Source organism: Scardinius erythrophthalmus (assembly GCF_964197995.2).
Source record: "Scardinius erythrophthalmus genome assembly, chromosome: 25".
NCBI lineage: Eukaryota > Metazoa > Chordata > Actinopteri > Cypriniformes > Leuciscidae > Scardinius > Scardinius erythrophthalmus.
In genome coordinates this window covers 25,747,008-25,769,519 of record NC_138245.1, presented here as the reverse complement: position 1 = coordinate 25,769,519, position 22,512 = coordinate 25,747,008, and the positions used below count along the sequence as shown (strand labels likewise).

The 22,512-nt window shown below is 37.9% G+C and overlaps 1 protein-coding gene across 1 annotated transcript in view; it reads right to left on the bottom strand.

Annotated features, from left to right (window-relative positions):
* Positions 1-22,512, bottom strand: part of cntnap5l (contactin associated protein family member 5 like) — a 78,884-nt gene that overhangs the window by 16,491 nt on the left and 39,881 nt on the right. The window contains exons 4-19 of the mRNA XM_081357393.1: positions 17,131-17,278; positions 16,480-16,683; positions 15,017-15,201; positions 13,511-13,654; positions 11,727-11,997; positions 11,416-11,565; positions 10,623-10,794; positions 9,974-10,080; positions 8,580-8,699; positions 5,929-6,129; positions 4,862-5,018; positions 4,057-4,184; positions 3,713-3,883; positions 3,075-3,293; positions 2,158-2,394; positions 1,023-1,256 (exon numbers count right to left, since the gene is read on the bottom strand). Of these exons, the coding sequence (XP_081213519.1) occupies positions 1,023-1,256; positions 2,158-2,394; positions 3,075-3,293; positions 3,713-3,883; positions 4,057-4,184; positions 4,862-5,018; positions 5,929-6,129; positions 8,580-8,699; positions 9,974-10,080; positions 10,623-10,794; positions 11,416-11,565; positions 11,727-11,997; positions 13,511-13,654; positions 15,017-15,201; positions 16,480-16,683; positions 17,131-17,278 (2,848 nt within the window). The remainder of the gene's footprint in view (positions 1-1,022; positions 1,257-2,157; positions 2,395-3,074; positions 3,294-3,712; positions 3,884-4,056; positions 4,185-4,861; positions 5,019-5,928; positions 6,130-8,579; positions 8,700-9,973; positions 10,081-10,622; positions 10,795-11,415; positions 11,566-11,726; positions 11,998-13,510; positions 13,655-15,016; positions 15,202-16,479; positions 16,684-17,130; positions 17,279-22,512) is intronic.

Here is a 22,512-nt window from a genome sequence, read left to right as displayed (position 1 = left end):
TTCTTTTAGATAGAGCAAGATAAACAAATGACTAAGTGCACCTTTAAGGTGCAATCTGCAGTTACCAAAATAGGAAATAAAACACACTACTCTTTAGTCATAATTAGGTTATTTCACTGCAATTAACAATTTGAGAATTATGAATGCTTGAACATGTTTAACAGTCATTTGGGATAACAGGACCAAGCAAGTCTGCAATCACCTCTGCACTTGAAAAGTTCTCAAGTGAATTATCATTTCTCTTGTAGGTGGAACAAGACTAACTCCATCCACTACTTCTCCCTTCTCTGTCATTAAGTATTCTTTATAGCCTTTGCTTGTTTCCTAGCTTTCCGTGATCTGTCTTTCCTTTAACATATTTTCCTTCTGTTCTGCATTTCCTGTGCCTCGCCTCAGTGCTTCTTACTTTTATCCATTTTTTCCTCCCTTTATGTCAAACATTGATGTGCATCTGTTGTGCAAGACATGTTAGCCAGTCATGCGTTCTCGATGAGATGGTGACAAATTATTTTCTGCTAAATGGAAAAAAGCAGAGCTGTGAAAGAGTACTGTAAATAGTGATGAGACAATGGTTGCAAGATGTGTGTTCTTTTGATAAAGGGTGTGGGTGTAACTGAGTGAGGGAAAAAAAAAACTAAAAGGAAAATTTATGACTTTTTCTACTCTGTAAAAATGTAACCTGCATAGATAAAAAATCATTATTGAATCTCAAAGGAAGACAGATATTGCATATTTATACTACTCACATACTAATCACAGGAAGAATTTTTTTCATCATTTACTCATCATCATGTCCCTCCAAACCCGATTTTTTTTTTTTTTTACACAAAAACTAATACCATTTTCTGGCTGCTCTTTTCTAGTCAATGAAATCAGATAATGACTATGGTGGAAAAAGACTAAATGCATAAAATTATTAATATTCATTGCCCTTTTTTGAGCTTGATACAGGTTTGGCACAATATGAAAATGAGCAAATGATGACTGTTCCCCAAGCTTTAGAGTAACGTATGACTTGGTACCGTTTGATGATAGCATAACAGCCATATAATGCTGGTCAAGAGTGTGAGCTGTCAGGATCAAGGCAGGCACATGACGCGTCAAGAACCCAAACGACACTTTCTCTTGAGATTTGGTAACTTCTGCATTATGGAATCCAGCCGGTGATTTTCTGACTTCCTCATTCAATATTCCGGAAAATGGCTCCTGGAGAGTGTACAGGACTGAAGATCCACTTTCAAAGGAAGCTGCTAGAGCTGTGATGGACACAGAGAGACAAATAAGTCCCTGGTGAACTTCACTGAGAACATCAGCATCATCATCATCTCTATGCAAATTCAGATTGTGCGCAAAGGCAATGAACACTACGTCTCATCTGTCATTATTAGAGCTATAAAAACAACAACATTAGCATTGTTTCCTCCCCAACCACAGCTGAGACGGAGGCAGAGAGGTGTCCTACTGATTCTTTCTGTCTCTTCTCATTTTCTGGTCATCTATTCTAGTTAGCAGTAAACAGCAGTGGCTTGAGCGGACCCGTTGTGACATCGCATTGTGAAGAAACAAAGCCATTACATCACTAATCTGACTGACAGGCTGCTGGATGGGTATGAGGCAGAGCAATGGCTGCTATAATTAAATTCAATTTGTCAGTTAAAGCTTTTCTGCCAAAGCCTGTCAGCCCAGCCTCAAGGAATTCAAGGTGAATACGCCATCAAGGGCATGTTGTCATCCACCGGCAGCCAACCCTCCTGATCTAATAAAAAAAAAAAAAAAAAATTGCCTGAAATAGTTGAAATTTCCATAGAATATATAGTGGGTTGACTTTCATACCTGTTGTACACATTTTTGGTACAAATGTCTCCCACAGTGTGAGACTCATGCCATATCCAACAGCTCACAGCAAGTTGTGGCTTAAACGGATATTAAATCATTTCCTATAGAGCCCTGATTTAATTTCTCTCTGCAGGCTTTGATCAAATTGTGTGATTTTACAGTGTAAATCCAATAAAAACACTTCCTCGTCAAAAATGCCAACAGAACTACAAGCATCTGAGGTGTGCTTGTGGTCCAGAGTGCCTACTTCATTCAGCTCTTTTTGATTGGTGCAATAAGACCTATGAAAGAGAGCTGGCCTGGAGGCCATCGTAACCTCACCTGTTCTGCAGTGTGGCCCATCGAAGGCTATCTGTGTGCAGTCGCAGGTGTACCTGCTCCTCTCTTCCACACATCTCCCTCCATTATGGCAGACGCTGTCACTTGTGCAGTGACCCGGGCAGCCTGAATTCACCCCAGGGGTAGTCTTAGCACGCTCATAAAGGTCAAGGGTAACCCCATTAATGGTGAGGGCACGTAAGCAGCCCAGAAAGCCCCTCTGCCTAGAAGCCGTTCCTCCTATTGGGGAGATTAAAATTATTAATTGTCTTAGGCACTTTGAAGTTAATAACAGTGTCATTCTCATGAAATGATGCCGTTTGGGTGCTACAGTATGTGTGTCCCAATCACTTACTACTGACACAAGTAACTGAATATTATTTGATAGTCTTACTCCATTTAGTGTGTACACAGCAAAGGAAAAATGAAAATGAACAATTTGATTAAAATTAAATAAATGTATCTGAATCTCACCATTACACTTTAATAACAAAACATTTTACAAAAATGTTGTTTTTACTGACATGAAAATCTCATGCCTTCACAATTTTTTTTCTAAAATGCTTTGTCTTTGTAGGTTCTGTCAAACTCTCTAAATAATAGTTCGATTTTGTGACAGCATATTCAAGGGAGTGATAACATAACATCTGAACAGAGGCAAGTTACTAAACAAATATCGTTCATGGCATAAAACAAGAATTCTGACTGTAAATAATATGGTGTAGCGAAATTATATTTTTTGCACTGATCTTCAACCCTGTCACATTTAACCATGCCATGCCATGGTTTCTGACTTGAAATATGATTACAGATTCCTTCTGTATAACGAGCTCAATTTTCTCTGTTCCCAAGGGTATTCTTAGCTAAAGTACACTCAATATTATTATAGCATTACTAGTGACATTTGCATGTTTGCGCACCCACAAATAGTTGACTGCTGAGTTGAAGCCGATAGGGTCTTTCAGACAGTGCTTCGGTTAGCTCCAGAGGCAGCGAGTCAACCTGCAGAGAAGCTTCTTTCACATTTCGCTCAGCACGAATATAATGCCATTGACGATCATTTAAGACTACGGGTGATCGAACGGTAAGAATTACTGGTCCATCCCCAAGGTCAAAGGTGAAGTTCACTGTAGAAGGAGCTGAGAATGACAAAAACAGTGGTATGTTTATCTCACACTTTGCGGTTTAAACAAAAGTTAGACTGAAAGTTCAGTGAATGTACTTCTTTTAAAGAAGTGCTTAGAGGCTCTTTCAAGAAACTTGCTGAAGCCTCTATTTTCAGGTCAGACGCACCCAATACTAGTGCATTTCCCTTCAAGCATAAAATGAACTGTTATGCCACTGTTTTTGTCTTGCTTTCAAGTTAAAATATCAAATATATAAATAAATATACTTAATTCAGCATATACTTTAGTTATTTTAGAGTTATTTTCTCTTCAAGAAATTTTGCAATTTCTCTTCTGCAATTTTGCTTCAAGTATATGTATATTTATAATTCTTGGAAAACAAGAATAAGAAAAATAATGTCACAATAAGTCACATTTGATCAAGCACTCACAAATAAGTTCCAGCCTTATGAAATCTCTGACACCCAGATTCTCCAAGAAGACTCCTGAGAGAGCACTGGTTTTGAAAAAAAGTGAAATATCGACGCTCAGTTCGGCTTGCAGTGTGGGGAAGTGCAGATAGGAGGATTCCTGGTAAAAAGATGCAGTGTTCCAGAAAAATCCTGTAGCAAAGGGACAGGTGAGAAAACACACAGCGTGTTGAAAAGCAAATTGTGCTCTGAATTTGATAAAAAAAGGGTCCATCTCTTTTGCATTTTGAAATATGAAAATATATTCAGTAGAGAGCCGTTTAACCCCCCATTCCCCTTTTAAATTTGGTAAACAAAACACCCACGGTTGCCATAGCAACGCAGCGGTCCAATATGAAGCTCAGCCTGTGAGTTTGTCCGGTTTGTGTCTCCGATGGCGATCTCACTAAGGGGTAAATGGTCTTTATAAGACAGCACACCAGTATCATTTGCCCTGCAGGAAGAGAAAGAGAATGAGAGAATGTGGAAGAGAAGTAATGAGCGAAAGGCCAGTATAAAGACTTTTTAATCTCTCTCTGAGGTAGACAATTGCCCTCCGAGGAGTGTGTATGCTTCACTTGTAGCTTAAAAAACGGTAATACTTGCCCTATGGCGAGTATTAAGCTTTTTGCTTGTCTCACTCACTTTAACAGAAAAGCTAATGAAGGGTTTTAAAGTGTGAATCCAATACAGCATTTTAATCTGTCTCAGATTTATTTATTTCATTCTATGAAAAACAACAATCCTATTATCTTAAAAATAGGAACAACTGCTCAAGTCCATTGAGCTATTTTTTTACCCGAAGGTTAAAGGTTTGTCATATTGCATAAATTATATTTGACTGAAATGCTTTTAAATATTTTATATTCTACAAATGATAAAACTGGCATGTTTTGTAAGAGAGAAGCCTTTGAGCTCCTTTATGAAAACAAACTGTGTTTATGATTACTACTCTACAGTGATTTTCAAGTTGAAATTGTGTATAATTTATAACAGTGACTATAAAATATTTTAGGTATGGGATTTTGAATTTTGATATGTGGGCTAGGGTCAATGGGCTAGTTTTGATTGGCATTTTTTTTGTGTAACGCAGACCTGGCAAGTCTGATTCACTGTGGAATAAAAATGTACCAGATGTCTTGGTCTGCATCACAGTTGCAGAAGTAATTCATGTCCCTGCAGTTGCCATCCAAGCTACAAGAACACTGCTGGACCCCAGGCAGAAATCCTCCCCAATATGTTCGTTTGACTCCGTCTCTATCCAGCCACCACGACAGAGGCGTTCCATCTGAAAATGGACAAAATGCCCCAAGGATAAAAATATTTTTTTATATTTCTATATTCTATATATATCATGTTAAATAATTTTGCTAATAATGACAGTACTGTTTGGAGTCTAATGTAATTAGTCATGCATGATGACATCTGGTATCCTGCTCCTACTGGTCGGTAATGGGCTCTGAGGCTCCTGTCAGTCAAGTAGCCGTTATAGTAGCACTACAATGTGCGTGACCAGACATCTGCTATCACAGCGGTGCAGAGATCTGGCCAAGAGCTTAGCCAACGACAAATGGCAATCAGATATGCAAGATGTCTAGTGCTGGAGGTTCACATTTGAACAATGTTTGATCAAAGGTTGATCTTTGCTCAAAGGCTTTTTGGATCTCATTCCCATTTTACAAATCAAAATGAATCCAAAGAGAGAGCCAAATGTTTGAGGAGAAGTTAACTCCAACCCAGTAAAAAGCCTAAGCATATCAACCCCACAGAGTCAAAAGTATTAAAGCAGTGTGCAGAAAAAATCATATGGAATAATTTAGCGTAAAAAGCTTATAATCTTTTTTTAAGGCTTTATGCATGCCTTTGCAATTCAAATGCTCTCATCACGTCCCACAACCATCCCTGCATGACAAAAATTACAGTATAACCACTTTTTAAGTGAACATCATCATTCACCGCAGATCGTCGTCATGTCACACTTGAGCCCCTTTAATATCGGTGGTAATAACCTGCTGTTGTGAATCATTTAGCTGTGAGGTATGTTTTTGTTCCTTTGCAGCATATTAGCCAAATTTAGAGGATTAGAATTCCTGAGGTAACATAAATCACACACTTCATAGAAAGACAACATTTCAGCGGTACAGCACACAAAACAATGAGATAAACTCAGTGCGCCAGAGTAAGAAAGCAGAACCAACCCCAGGTGTCAAAAAGCCGAGACTTCCTGCAGCGATATATCACTTCCTGTTGGCAATGTTCTGAGGAGGTCACGAGCGAGCGGAGATGGTATGGTGAGATGGTGTAGTTGAAGATGAGAACGAAAGGGCTGCGTGGAGTGGATCCTCGAATGTCAATGGGCCTCGTGTAATCGTGCCCCACCACAGTCCAAACTTTATCTTCTGTGCAAGAAACACACACACACAAAGAAACAGCACACTTGAAAAACTAGTAAAGACTGAAATCCCCATTGACTCCGAGCGTGTATCAACCCTCTCAAGCCTGCACTCAATCGACCGTATGTGCTTGTGAATGAAAATGAGAGATTAACGGAGTGATGGAGTCGTATGCAAATACCTGATGAATATTAAGCAGAGAACAGAAGGTCACTCTTTCAGGAGGGTGTGAAATGATGAGAGTGTGGTAGTCTACACTAGCACCTTTCCCTACACACATTGAAATTGCTACGTGTGATGTCTAAAGGTGCCGGTTTGTGGTGTCTTGCAGAATTAGCATGGCTAATAGCTCCTGTAATTGGGGTCAGTTTCAAACGATTTTCTTGCCAGTGCTTGTTGGCGTCGCTTGAGAGAAAAGGTCTATTTGTATTGGGTCTACAGATCTTTAAATGCATTCAGCGGGACAAAGCTAACTTTGCAATCTGAATAAAGCTCAGTGAAAGCTGACTTGGTAAAGTAAAGCCAGCTTAGCTGTGCCAACGTGCAGCAGGTGGTCACAGCCTATGACAGCTTCCCGGTGCTTACTTTTCTCAGCTCGGCTTGCAGCGCCAATAACATCAGAGTCAAAACCTGCTGCCTATGAAACTAAGAAAAATTAAGCTATCAGTCTCTGCTAGTATGTGCTGCCAGTCTCTGCAGGCAGAAACGCATCTTGACTTTTTTCTTTCTTTACCTGCACTCCTCCCTGCTGCTGACATAATGGGGCTTGAATTTCCCTGCGTGATGATATAATGTATTACAGTCTTATCTCAGAGACAAATCAGCCCAGCATCTGATGCAGCAGAGAGTAATGTCAGAGGCCAAAAACCAAGGTCGGTGAAATTGGTGATGAAACCTGACAGGAGACGTGAGAAAACACATTGTTCCTGAGGCAGATGATACATCTGCTTGCCCCCACATGTCTTGGAGAGGTAGTAAACCATTTCCCCCCCCATTTTGCTATATATTGTATCCTGTAAAAATCCTACAGTAAAAACTTGTCAATTGGTTACCTTACCATATAGAGTACATGGGCTAAGTCAAGTCAAGTGAGCTTTATTGTCATTCTCTTTTATATGTGGAGACATACAGTGTAACGAAATGTAATACCTCGCAGGACCATGTTGCAACATATTTAAATATAAATATAAACATGTAAACAGTAGAAGAATAACATATAAACCTACATAGCTAACCTACTGAAATAAGTAATCTAACTATAAATATATTATATATAATCAAACTATTCATATACAAATACTAACTGTACTAACTGATTCCTCTCATTTTTGTTTTATGTTACATTACAGTGTAATGTTACTACAAAAACAGCACATACAGGGCCAGATCTACTAAACAGGGCAAATAAGCATGACGCTGTATTCCCATAAAAGAGAAGATGGGACCGGAAAGTTCTGCGGGTGATCTACTGACAATGCGCAAATTAAAGAACAAATGCAGCCATGTCTAGCCAAAATGAGTTAAGACATGCCCTTTTGGTATTAAATAATGGTGCAAATACAAGAAAATTGACTACCGCAAATCATAGTAAAATCACGTTGCGTGATTTATTTAAATACTTTCCTCCAATAAATGTTATGCCTGAAAGGGAAATTCCTACAAATGCATATCCAATAAGGTCAGCTACAAAAATAACTGTGCTGTGCCCACAGCTTTTCATTGCCAATTTTTCACGGCGTGTCTTTAGCAAATCCTGACAATAGTTTTTCCAACGCCAAAAGAGGGTTTGCACTGGCACAAGCTGTTAGTAAATCTGGCCCATAGGGTCAAATTCATTCACTTTTGCAGCCCTTCTGCACTCTGTATTTCAATGCAAAAAAACTGAATTTCTCACAGCTATCACGCTCAGTTTGTAGCAGGAGTAATTGCTCAAATGATGAAGAAATTATGGAAAGATTATAATCCGTCATACATCACTGGAAACAAACAACACTAGCAATAGGCACAAATTACTCTTAGTGATTTCTCCCACAGTCTAGAGAAAACACGAAAACATCTAAACCACAGCAACATCACACCATCTAGATGTCTTGGAAACACTAATCAACTGCTTCGTTGGATCCAGTCTAGCTGAATCAGGGATGTTTGTGTGGTGCTTGAGCAAAAAATCTGCCTCACCGGAAGCTCCATGGGAGAAGGTTGGCCAACCCTAATCCAACCTGCTGAACTAGACAGCCGCATGAGATGCTGAACTCACTTAATGAGATGTGTGATTTCTCCAGGCAGTCCCCCCACACATGCTGAGGTCACACCTGTCCTTGCACTGAATCAGGTTTGTAAATGAGAAGTGCTGAGGTTTGAGCTTCATCATTGAATAATGTTAAACATGATGAACATCAGTGTATAATAACGTCTAGAAATGTGCAAAGTTGGGTATGTATAATTAGATCAGTCACCTGCCATGGTGCAGTTAACTTGAGTGTGCTCTAGAGGTCCACTCCCATCAAGGTCGATTGTAAACACACTCGACTGGCTTCCTGTTTTCCTGAAGGCCTCACAGGATCGCTCATATATTGCTGAAAATGATGAATCATAGAAATCATGGAAATAAATCTGCTGCTGTTGTGTTTATGTTGTGTTTGATTACAGAATGCTTGCATTTTGGAACATCAGCATGCTTGGCACAGATATACTGAGCCTGTGGGAGGTAAAAAAAACAACACTAAAGTGAGATCAAGAACATTGTTTTTTTTTGCCTTAAAGTTTGAGCTGTAATCATAAGAAAAAACATTTGTCAACTTTTGTTAATCAGCAGCATCATTCAAACAGAACACTCTGCCTGGCCAAAAACAGCCGATACCTGTTAAATCAGTCACAAATAAAAACAGTGTCGCGTGCTAACAAGTCTTCTTTCATTTATAGTAAATTAACTTCCCTAACCATGACATTGTAAACAGTTAATTTAGCAAACGGAGGTAATTACTGTTTTCTTGGGACCTGTTTGTCACGACAGAGAAGTCCTCTGTGCGGCAGAGAGAACTAATTTGTTGCACGTGTTGTTTTGCTGACGGTAAATCGCACAGCAGGACTTGTAAAAAGGAAATATCACATTTTTGTCTTTTAATGCAATAAGTCTAACAGATGGCATTGTCATGCCTCTCTCTCCTCCAGAGAACATGTACAGTCATGAGCGTATGATGAAACCATGCATGTGGCGGCAGATTAGAACATATTGATCCAACAAATTTGATTACAGCAAGGAAGCGTAAAAATACATCTGGTGAAAATAATTACAGCTTACTCAAAATACTATAATAGACACAGATGCCAAAATTAAATTGATAAATTGGTGAGTGCATAGTTTCAAATCACTGTTACACTTGCAGGTGTAAAGTGATGCATTATGCATGCCATAATTAATGTTAATGATTTAAAGATAAAGGGTAAGCAGCATTGGCCTATTCCAATAAGTATCATTTACAAATAGTTTATTAGAACAATAAAATAAAAATATGTGAAAAGTTGGACCTCACCAACTTAACTGAAATTTAATACCAATTTAATTTAGGCTACTTTCTTCCACACAATAGTGGCACCTGTAGATGAAAATTACCTACCACTCTAAAACTTTTGAACACTTTTTGTGTTTGTTTATAGTTCATGTTTTTATAATTAATATTTTTTTATAATAAAAAGTTCTAATTCTGACAATGCATCTGTGATATCTGAAATAAACCCCCAAGTACATACATTATTCATTATTTAGTAATGTGCTGCAAAACAGCGAAATTAAACTCACATCTGAGTAATCAAACAGACATAGGCTGTTTTGGGACTTTGCATAACTCACAGTTGTGGCAAGTGGCTCCTGTGTATCCTGTTCCAAAACAGTCACAGTAAAACTGGTCCCATGACTGGATGCATTGACCACCATGTTCACACAGATTGGGCAAACACCTGTTGGGATGAACACATTCATTTGAAATGATAATTTATTTAGATTTTTAGTTTTTGTAATAGAACCATTTTTATTTCTCATACCTAACTTTTTTTATTATTATTGTATGTAATATTATTACAAACTATATTATTATTAAATATTATTCTATGCTTATAGGTTATGAGTTGGCCCACATTGAATCTGCTCCTGAAAATATTTCCATAGAATTGGAATGGCCATCATTCACAACGTTCTACACATTCCCTGCTACTTGCATGTTTGATTTTTGAATATTTTGACTGATTTGGTTATCCTTCAAGCTAAAAAAAGAGAGTGTATCACTCCGAGCTTTGTTTAACTCATTTCATTAACTGTTAATTCTATTCCATTAATAGATTTTCCTCCAAAACTAGCATAGAAAAGGCAAATAAATTCTATCTGGGCCTGGTTATGAGCCAAATTATATAGCTGATCACTAAAGTTTTTATGTCATGCATAATGATTCACATAAAAGTAGTAAGAAAACTGTGTGAGCAAGAAATCAATGGGGAAAACTGACCTGTCTTGTATGTTGCAAACATCAAAGCTAAGCTGGCTAAAGTTGCTCAGGCTTTCCTGCTGAATCTGAAGGAAGTTGACCGGATGGTTGTTGATGAACAGGAGACGAAAGCAGCCCTGAAATCCTCTGCTGGGGTTCTCACAGATGAAATTGCTCTGGAATAAAGGGCAGCCTAAAATAATGGAAAAGTCCAACTTACTGGCTTTTAAATCAAAAACAACATCCACAACTAATACCAAGTTGCATAAAGACAAATCTCTGCAAAGCAGCTTATACAATCTCAGCAGGACTGCATTGTCTGAAAAGTAAGCAAAATGAGAGATTTAGAGGTCTTAGTTAAGACGTTGAAAGTTTGAGTCAGAGATTTCAATAACAGCATTGAAGAAAATGCATTTATCCTCTACAGAAATTGAATGTGGTTAGAGCTGCATGAATAAACTAAAAAGAAAAAAAAACCTCCAAGAAAAAAAGGAGGTGGTTTGGGAATAACAGCTGTGCGTGTGAAATGAATGGACCCTAAGAATGATCTCAGCTTTCCAAACCTGTATTTCATTCAGGAATATGAGGAACGTTCAGTTGATGGAGGTTAGAGATAATAAGGCAGAAGAAAATTGTTCTTTGCATTCAGGATAATGTTTTGGGTAATAACTGCTTTTTGCCCGTAGCCATAAGGCTAGTTAAGAAAGGAGATCAAAATAAGTAATCATCCCTGAATTTGAATATAGCCAGTAACTCGTTCCAAGAATCAGGATAAACTATTATCCTATAGCTATTTCCATTTCTAAAGCTATACCTCCAATGTAGATGGTTGTTTTTTGCACGTTCTGGCTAAGGCCAATGATTTCCATGGAGACAGGCTTCTGATTGTTGACTGTTAAAGATACTTTTTGACCCTTGACCTCAACGGCTATGGAATGCCACTGTCCATCACTCAAATTCTGACCTGAAACACAAACAGTACAGGCATAACAAGGCAGTCTGCCCAGCCTCAGAATGAAAGCTGTGATAAATGAATCACGTAATCATCTGCATCAACACTTAATCAGTATACAATATCTAAAAATGTATTAACAAATGAAATGCTATTGCTCCTACATATCTTACCACTGAAAACCTGAGCAGAGTTTTGTGGCCCTCCAGAGATAGAGAGGAGTAGCCGGGTCTGGCTGAGCTGCAGAAGCAGGTTAGTGGGGTCAGGATCATGAGAGAGAGGGACTGAGAACAGCAGCCCTTCCTGATTCCACGTGCGGAACTGAAGGCGTACAGTGAGACCCTCTGTAAAATAATCTGCAGGGAGCGCCAGGAAGCTGCCTGAGGAACTGAGGAATGTCACAGCGACTGACGAAGACTCAGAGCAGGAGAATGTCACATTTCCCTTAGTAAGGAAGAGAGAGAGAAGAAGAAAATATGAAAGAGAATGAAGTGATGAATATGTGGAGAGCAGAATTAAAAAGGAAAGGACAATGAAAAGATGGAAACAAAGAGTCATACTAAATCATACTGATGTTGGGCGTGGGCACATAGCAAGTGAATTATTGAAGCAATAGCAATGTGTGCTGGCAGTTTCTTCCATCTTAGCGAACATTTTAAAACTCTATAGTTCAGCATCTCTCAAACTGGGGTCTGTGGACCCCCTGGGGTCCCATAATGTAACTTATAAAAATATACATATTGGAGGTATTATGAAAAACAAGAAATAAAGTAAGCAATAATCAGATGATTGTGCCAATAGTCTACCTATATATGGAACATTATGAATAGTGGTGTTAGTCTTTTCTTACTGTGATAGGGCAGACCAAAGAGAAGCCCCAATAGTTTACATTAAAAAGAAAAGAAAGCCACATACATGCCAGTTTAATGTGTAACAAAAATACCATTAATATCTAGACAAAATATTTTATCTATAGTTTAAGTTTAATAATCACATTAAGCCGTATAGTGATTAATGTTTTTCTCCAAATTTAAGACCTTTTAAAATTATCATTAAGATTTGTGTTGTACTATTTAAGATGTAATTTTTTTTTGAATGATAATTTTTGATCAAACCTATTTTAAGACTTTAAGGACCCAATGGAGTTAAAAAACCCAAAGGAGACCTCAAAATTGAAAAAAATTCTGCTATAAATCAATACCTCTCAACACTTTAATGATGAAACATTTAGGTTTCCTATTTACAACATGAGCATGGAAGCCCATTGTGTACATGAACGCGGCGGTGCTATGTTTAATTTAACTTTTGTTTTGAGGACCAATGTGAAATTGAAGTTCTCAAATAGTTTTGAAAGTAGCTATAGCACAAAAAATAGCTATAGCACTGCATAAACATCATTCAGTCAGTGAACTCTTGGACTTTGGAATGTTTTGCAATAAGCTGGTAAGTAAGATCGTTGTCTTAAAATGCCTCTGACAAGAGGGAGGGTAAGAAAAAATGATTTTTTTCCCTGTCTGTGATAAGTGTATTAGACCATCAGGAGAGAGCGAGAGAGAAATGGACAAGAGGAAAGACATCACAGCCTCTTAATTAGGGAAAGAGAGCTCTTTTATGGTGTGATGCACACAACTTCACACAATTGCAAAAGCACACTCTTAGAAGAACACACAGAGCTACTGTGATTTACAAAGTGACACTGTTGCAAATTGTATTGGATATAAATGACTTTGTGTGAATAAAGTTGTTTAAATGACACAATACAAAAAAAAAACCCATCAACAAATCTATGCTTTAGTCTCACATTGCCTTGTGACCAGCAAGATTTCACATCCTTCACAAAGAGTGGGATTTGAAGTCTTCAAACTAACTAGCTAAAGTGTCATTGATTCTCACAATATAGGCATATTAAAAAGTGGTATTTACAGTAACACTAGCACTTGTAAAACTTCAAACTTACCACGGTATAGATCTGTGGCTTCCGTCTCTTTGCCATGTCAATGACATTGACACCATTGTAGTTTAGGTTCTCTATGCAGCCATGGAAATTTTCATGGAGAAACGTCCCAGGCTTGCCAGGCAAAGGGATTCCTCCGAAACTGAGCTTGAATAAGGACAGACAAACACAGAAACACACACACATACACACAAACACACAAAAACAACCACATATCCCAGAGATTAGTAACAATACAGTTTGCATAGCAGAGAACACTTCTGAGGGCAATTTTATAAGAATTTTAAATAGAATATATAGGCCTGTTATATACCAGAAAAATTCTAACTTTGCTTCCCTTGTTAACATTGGAAGCTCTTTAAATGAACAAAGAAAAGAGAAAATAGAGAGAAAAGGAAAGTGGTAAATATTTTAGCTGTTTGTAACGAGGTTAATCTATAATAAATGGTATCAATTTTCATTCAATATTGAACCGATTAATCATTTAAGCATTTGGGCTGTGTGCTCTCATGTTTGAAATAATCACGTATACACACAAAAGAATAAATGGAAAAATGGAAGATATGTTGGAGGTTGAAGATATGAAAAGGTGGAAAAGGACAGAAAAATGTGGGACAAAAATAAAGATTAAAGTATAGGGAAACACTTGGTCGGGGCGCTTGTTGAAGGGCCCTGCGATAATCCCTGTGCCAGGTTGCGCCGGTAGATGATGATATCGTGTGATGACAATAGCCAGTGATATTGTCAAAAGCATCAGCTATCGGCCTTATCAAGAGGATTTGGCATTTCCAATTAATGTATTAAATTAGGCTATTCAATAATTTTATTGCGCATTACCCCATAACCGACGTGTTGTGAGGAAAATAAAAGATGAATTAGATTAGCTTACTCATTTCAAAAACACGGCTTTTATAAAATGTTCAAAAACATTTCACTACTTATGGGCCAAAAGAGAAATATTAAGTGAATAATTGACTGGGGTTTGAGACTTCTTCACCACCATAACTCTAGAGCAAAGTTTGCACATTGCTTGTGTGATATCCACTGGCTCGCCTTCATGGTTTAAAATGGAAATAGTTCCAATATTGTGCACACATTTTCTTTATAAACAGTTGCTTGCAAAATTATGGACAGCGATTTAGATTTTGCACATACCTGTGCTGAGATTCCTGGAATCATTGACTCTGTTCTCTATGGTACTTTGTTTCAGGCTTTCATAAGTTTTCAGTGACAGTGATTGACTAAAATGTTTTGTATAAAATGTGGTTTCAGATAACAAGGGAGTGGGATATCTTAATGCATGTCACAGTAATAGACCTAATTCTTTTCTTCTTTTTGTTCTGTTTTGTTATAACAAGAAAACATTTGTTAATATTTATTTGTGTCAGTGTTTGCTGTGTATTAGGGATAGCCTTTAGTCACATTTTCAGTGTTGTCTAAACAAATGACACATATAATTTACAAAATGAAAATAATTCAGATTTATAATATTTTACACTCAGATCACACCTCATAGTCAATCTCCAGTGTGTCCTCTTGTCCTGGACTGCGGAAGTGTTGCGTGTGTCCATCCACGGTGAAGTTGACATGTTTGTTAAATCGCTCAATTTGAACAGAGTGCCAGTGGTGGTCATCCAGCAGGCTTCCTACCGTGACAGAAGATGAGCGGCCGCTAGACTGAGGCTTGGCATCGTCTATACAGAGACAGCAGAAGAGAGACTAGGAACAAAGACTTTAGAACCTAAAGGTGTGTTCACACTTGTAGTTCGGTTCTCTAAGTTATTTTTTTCTGGACCAAAATAGAAAATTATACATTTGGTCCACGTTCATGTAGTGTTCACAGTGTCATTTTTATCACCAGACCTAAAAAAAGGAGCTTTTATGACCCAAAACAATGCTGTGTGCTTGGGCTGAATGCACTCGTTGTATGTGCGCACATACAATGGTATTTTTTCAGGTATATCTCAGTCCGCTTGTTTAGTGCGCACCTTCTAATGGCAGAATTTACATTTATTCAAATTAACTGCACTAACAGAGCAATCGCACCAGAGTTTTGAACAAAACCTGCCAAGTGTGAACACACCCTTAAAGTAGTGTTGTCAAAAGTACTGACTTCGGTACCAAGTCGGTACTGAAAAAAAAAAAATGCATTTCCCTTTAGCATTTTAAGCGCTGTTGAACGGATTCTTAAACACCTCTGATTGGCCATTGTGTTCCAGCGCTCAACATATATGTCTGTGATTGGCTACAATAATCAGTGCTTCTGAAACATGTTGTAAATAGACGTCTTTGACGCTTTTCACAGAGTGCTTACACAGAAACACACGGTAGCGTTTGAAAGCAGGCTGATATATCCGCTGATAGATGGATCTGCTGATAGACGCCTGCTTTCAAATGCTCCCGTGCGTATGTGTGTAAACGCTCGGTAAAGAGCGGCAAAGTTCAAAGAAGCGTTGATCATTGTAGCCAATCACAGACATATATGTTGAGCGCCTGAACACAATGGCCAATCAGAGACATATATGTTGAGCGAGTGAACACAATGGCCAATCAGATGCATTTAAGAATCCGTTCAACAGCGCTCAAAATGCTAGAGGGAAATGCTGGTATTGTCGCATTTTTTAATTTCAGTACTGACTTGGTACCGAAGTCAGTACTTTTGACAACGCTACCTCAAAGCAATGAATTCAGCCAGGCACTTCAGCAAAACTCCACCAAACTGTCTATCCATCCATCCATCCATCCATCCATCCATCAGGTACTAGTACTGGGTAGCAAATACTCAGGTACTTTTCTCTAATTTCACTCTCTGATCCATCAAGATACACTTGAGTGAGAATAAAAGGATAGAAGGTCATCCTGAATAATACGGGATGAGATTCTTTAGCAATTTCCTATTCCTTTGGGGAAAAAAAATCCCACTCCTTTCTTATTCTCGCTTATCTTGTGTCCTGCTCTTCTCTTCCACTCACCCAAATTGAGATGCAAAATGAGTTTCCCTCTCTGAAGCTCCAGAGTGAGGAAATCTCCTCTCTGTCCCTCTCCGTGAACCAGAACCCCTTCTGCCTGATGGCTCCGGAATCTCAGGGATATCACATCTTTCACTGTGCTGGTGGACTTCTGGTTGAACCGGTAGAGTAAGGCACTGCGACCGTCGAAGTCAGCCACGTCGGACTCTGAGGAAGACAGGAAAAGGAGATCAAAGAGAATTTGAAAACACCCTCAGAACACCCTCCGCTGCCTGAACTTTCTCTGACCTTCCAAGATCTGTTTGCTCTTGTACTTCCTGTTGATTTGAAAACTAAGCTGAGTTGAATATTTGAATGCAGTTCAACTTCAGATATTAGGTATGTTTGAGAAGCTGTTTCGCTTGGATATACATCACAACAGGGAAGAAAAGCAATTTCCGCTTCATACCAACTTTAATAGGAGAAGTGCTAAATAAACATACAACACAATGGCTTAATGAAATATAAACATGCAGAAAGGTTTGTGCGATTGTCAGTTTTAGTGGTATGGGATACAATTTATCATTAGTTCAGTTACAAAAAAATAAATAAAAAAATCTTTGGAAAATCTCTACCATGATTTCTAAAGATCATTTCATGTAAGGTATCACTCACTGTATGTGCAGCCATAGACTTCTAGCCGTAAACCCATTCCTCCTCTGGGGCTTCCCTCAAGAGGCAGAAGACGCATATATCGAGTTCTGATTGAATGAGGGAGTTTGTGCTGGACCACTGTGTCTGTGTCACTGTTTCCTGTAAACGTCTGTAAATATACACATACAAACACACATATACAGTGATATTGGTCAGACATTCCTTAAAGGGATAGTTCACCCAAAAATGAAAATTAGCCCATGATTTACTCGCCCTCAAGTCATCCTAGGTGTATATGACTTTCTTCTTTCAGACGAATACAATCAGAGTTACATAAAAAAAAAAAAAATGTCCTGGCTCTTCCAAGCTTTAAAATGGCAATGAATGGCCGTGTCTGTTCTAAATTAGAGACCAGCGCGGGATGGATTTTTCAGTCCCGCTCCCGCAGGATTCTTTCCTGCTTCCACAAACATATATGTTACCTTCTCCCGCTCCCGCCCGCAACATTCATGTTTTGTCCCACTCCCGCCCGCATAAATGTATAAATAGATTTTTTTCTGTACCTGCATGAAATACTTTCAAGTTAGCCTACGTGTCACCACCACCTACACATCAGCATAAATGCTCCCGATAAATTATTTGTTATTAAAGCATTATCATTCACAAACCACTGATAATTTAACATAAAAGCAAGCAGGCTACTGCCTGCATTGACATGACTGAATGCGCGCAAAGTGCGCTCCCTTAATAATTCCTAAAAAGCAGACATCTCAGTTCATTGCAATCTCAAAAATTTCAGTTATTATCAATGAAGCTGACTTTTGGTTGAAGCAGAGGAGGAAGTAGGATCCAAGTGCAGAAATCTTTTATTAAATAAACTCAAAACTTCACAAATACAAATACAAATGCAGACTGCAACGATGAGAACTGACAAAAGCCCTATTCGCACTGGATTAGTATTATATGGGGACCTCGTGTGATTTAGAAATTACCAACCCACATCTTAATTTCGTGTGGCGCATTCACACGGGATCAAGCCTGTGATTTTACTCAAATTTACTGACTTATCTCCCAGATATGATGTCAGTAGGCTATTGATTGGAAGTGTCTTGTCGTTATTATAGGTCTAGCTGTATGATATATCATAAACAGAAGAATGTTCCTTACTGCATGCAGCTATACATGTCCATCTCCATCTAATCATTCTTGAGTTTAATTTGATGTAGCGATATGACCCAGCACCCAAAATACTATAAAAACACTCCAACGCAATGCAGCCTCCATTCTTCGCGAAAGATGGATCAAAAAGCACACCGAAAACAAAAACCTTGAAAAAATTATTTACGACCCCAGCAAATCACAGAGATGCCGATTCGCACGGGACTAATATTATCACAGAACCTCGGTGTTCGGCGAAATATGGTATAGGCCATTTGCAGGGGAATTTTTACTTTACAAATTTCAGCCTCACATGGGATTAAGATCACAGACAACCTCCGCAAATATTACAAATGACTAGAGGTCACCAGGTAATGCTTAAACCGTGCAAATAGGGCTAAAGACTGAACTAAACAGGGCTTAAATACACAGACATACAAGCTTAATAAGATCACAAGGGGGCGTGGCTAATAAGAAACACCTGGGGAGACTAATCAACATTAAACATAACAAGGGACTGCAAAACATGGAACAAGACTGGGGAACACAGGTTGAAAACATCGCATTTATAATCAGAGGACTTGCCAGCATGCAGTATTTAGAAGCTAGTTTGGAAGCTAGTTATTTTACTTTATAAAGTTTTAAATATGGATATTTTTCTTACACAAACGCATCGCTTCAGTTCACAAGGCCTTTATTAAGCCCCTGGAGCCGTGGAGAGCACTTTTATGATGGATAGATGCACTTTTATGGACTTCTAAACAGAAACGGACATTCACTGCCATTATAAAGCTTGGAAAAGCCAGGAATTTTTTTTTTTATATAACTCCGATTGTATTCGTCTGAAAGAAGAATGTCATATACACCTAGGATGACTTGAGGGAGAGTAAATCATGGGCTAATTTTCATTTTTAGACACAATGCTAATACTGAAATCAAAGATTTTAAGTACTTTCCCATTCAAAAGTTTGGGGTCGGTTCAATTTTTTTTTTTTTATGTTTTTGAAATTACAGCTTTTATTTGTATTTAATCAAATAAATGCAACCTTAGTGAGCATGAGGATCTACAGTAATGTTGTGACAGTAAAATAACTTATCTATTTTAATGTATTTTAAAATGTAATTTATTACTATGATGGCAGAGCTGAATTAGTCTTACTGAACCCAAAATTCTGAATGGTTGTTTACCTCTTTATATGTTTATGTAAGCTGATGCTAATTTCCCTGTATAATATTATACTTGGTTTGGTGCTGGTTTGTCTTGTAGACCACAGCTAAACAAAACAAAGCTGAATGCTGGTCAAACAGCACAGTTTAGTGACTGTTTATTAAATGCTCTACAACAAAACAGCTTCCATGCTTAAAAAGGCCCTGCAGACACCATTTAGATGCTTTGTACGATGCAAACATTATATTAGCACAAATGATCCTTTTTGAGTTAGGTTCTTTGCTCCCAGTGATGATGAAATGAGACTAAATGATTTTCTGATGAGTTCTGACCTTCTCGCTCTTTCAGCTGTGTGCTGATTCATCTCTGCTGGGCTGTTTTGTTTTGCCATTTTTATTAAAGGATTCTTGAAAATAAATCACTCCCCGAGCTTGTATGGGGGAAGTTGCCAAATGATTTTTGGAATATGGCGGCCAGTCTGTTTTTCTTTCACAGAGCTAACGCATGCCGATAGCATACAAACCAGAATAAACTAATTTCCTTCATCTTGTCTACATCATTAAAGTTAATGAAAGATCAAGGGTGTGATGAAACAATGAGAAAATATGAGAAAACTTACAGATGGAGAAAGATCTCCCTTTTTTTCTGTAGGAGAAAGTGACTGGAATGCTTGTTCATTGCCGAGTGAATTTTAAGCCCTAGCACACAGACTGTGAGCATGAATAAACCTCTGACTAAAGATTGACAAGCTTCCAGCATGACTGTAGTGTGGTGTAAATTAGTGGGATATCATTACAAATTTCAAGTCAGCAGGCATATATTTAATGAACTACTTTTAAGGAATAAAATACAGAAATAAAAATAATGTCATAATTTTCCCAGAAAAGGTGAAAGCAGTCACCGTAGCTGAAAAATATACATATATATAGCTATTTCTTTCACATTTCTTTCATAAGTGCAATGTGACTGATTTTATACTCTTTGTGGACTGATGTCTTTGAGGCTTTTGAACTAGATATTAATTATTCATTCAGTGAGAAAACAATAGAAGAAAAAAATGCAAAGAAAATGGGGAGGAAATGGAAAATAAGCTTGAATGATGAAATGATTTATATAATGTAACAGTGCGACCATATTATTATTATTCTCCTGGAGATCAACAAATGAGAGAACTATTTCTTTAAACCTTACAGTGAGTTTATGCCATGTTTGGTTCGTTTTGTTTTTGAGAGGAAAAGCGTTAAACTGTCACCTTTTCAGAATAGCCACAATCTCTGGAAAAGCCAGTCCTGTACTCCCTTACTCAGTTTAATATCATTTTTCATACTGGCAGATTGTGTTTGAATGACCTACACATGATGGTTTAATGTAGACAGTCTCGTGCGACATACCCCCTTTACAGTATACAAATTGGTTTAATGTGGATGGCCAATTTTGACATACCTTTAGATATTTTCGTAATGACTTCTATATTATCATATCATTTATGCTCACAAATTTACAAGGGAGACAAAGGATGAAAAAACAGTGCAAAGCAAAGTTCTATACATAATTTAGCAATGCTCCATGTACGATTTATTCAGAGAAAAGGGAAATAATTCAATGCTTTTTTTAACTTCCCCCAACACCCCAGTGGACAATGACAGGAAAACTTAATTTACAAGTGAGTTTAATCCTTGTACTGAACAATAGGCTTAGCTTGTGTGCTCATTCAGCATAGGTAAAGAGAGAGAGAGAGAGAGAGAGAGAGAGAGAGAGAGAGAGAGAGAGAGAGAGAGAGAGAGAGAGAGAGAGAGAGAGAGAGAGAGAGAGAGGTACAATAGCTTCTCAAATACATTCATTAGTGAGATACACAAAGCAGAAAGCACTACGCAACACACTGTAAATATCACTCACTGAAATAAATTACATTCTTAAGCCTTGAATTAAGGTATTAAAAAGATGATGGTATTTTGTTCAAACAAAGTGTCTGCAACTATGAAGGTTTTTATATAAAATAAAGTAAAATTGTATATTCATTTCCAAATGAACATACTAAATTTGTATTACGCAAGCTGCTCTACAGATTGTTCTCAAGTTTCCTGGATATAAACATCTCCCAAAGTATTCACCTGGAAATGTCTATCAATCTATTCATCTCCATGTAATCTTTTTTATAAAGGTTAGGTTTATAACTGACTTTTTGTCTAGCAACTTCCTTGTTTCTTCATTTGACCAATGTGATGGTATTTGAATGCTCTGAACTAAAGTGAGAGGAAGCTAATCGATATAGTATAACACTGTGTACTCTTTCATCCCAATATAGAGTCAATACACAGACGGCAAGTATTGATTTTTTAATTATAATCATTATTATTTTGCATTTTAAAGGTACTGCTGACATTTTGTGTCGCTTGTAAAGTTCAATTCGGAGGTCAATTAACTCTGATCTATCGAACCTTGTTTGAAAGAGGAGGGATTAAAGTTGAGAAGGCGACGCAGTTTTCGAGCTAAAAATTATTATCTGGACTCTGGTTGTTGTGTGTGATCTTGGTCGATTCAGACTTCTTTGCCATTTTAATACTCCAAAAAATATTTCTAGTCCTTTGTATATTATAGAAACATGTTACAGCCAAAGCTTTTTCAGTAAACAAATTCTTCACAACAGTGAGATGACCTGATTAAGCCGTTAGCGGCTTTAGCTCAACATAATCAATATTTTCCATGGTCACCTCCAGCTCATTTTGGACCACACCTGACGAGCTGCCAAACAGCTTTAGAGCCAGACAGGGACAGAGCAGCATACAAGAATGGTTGCAAGAAAATATCTATAAACATGTTTCTGAACTGATTGACCTTTTTAGAGTGGTTTAATAGAATCTGTCACAATGTGAGAAATCCTCCTTGCCACATTAGCCGCTGTTAATGGCTAACGCTAAAGCTCCTTCCAGTCATTGCCATTGATTTTAAATGGACACCAAAATCTTATTATGTGGGGCAGTTTGCAGAGCAAAGGCATCAAAGCGCTTAATGAAAAAAAGAAACATTATGAAAAGTCTTGGAGATCAGTGCTAAAGCACAAACCACAACACAGCTTC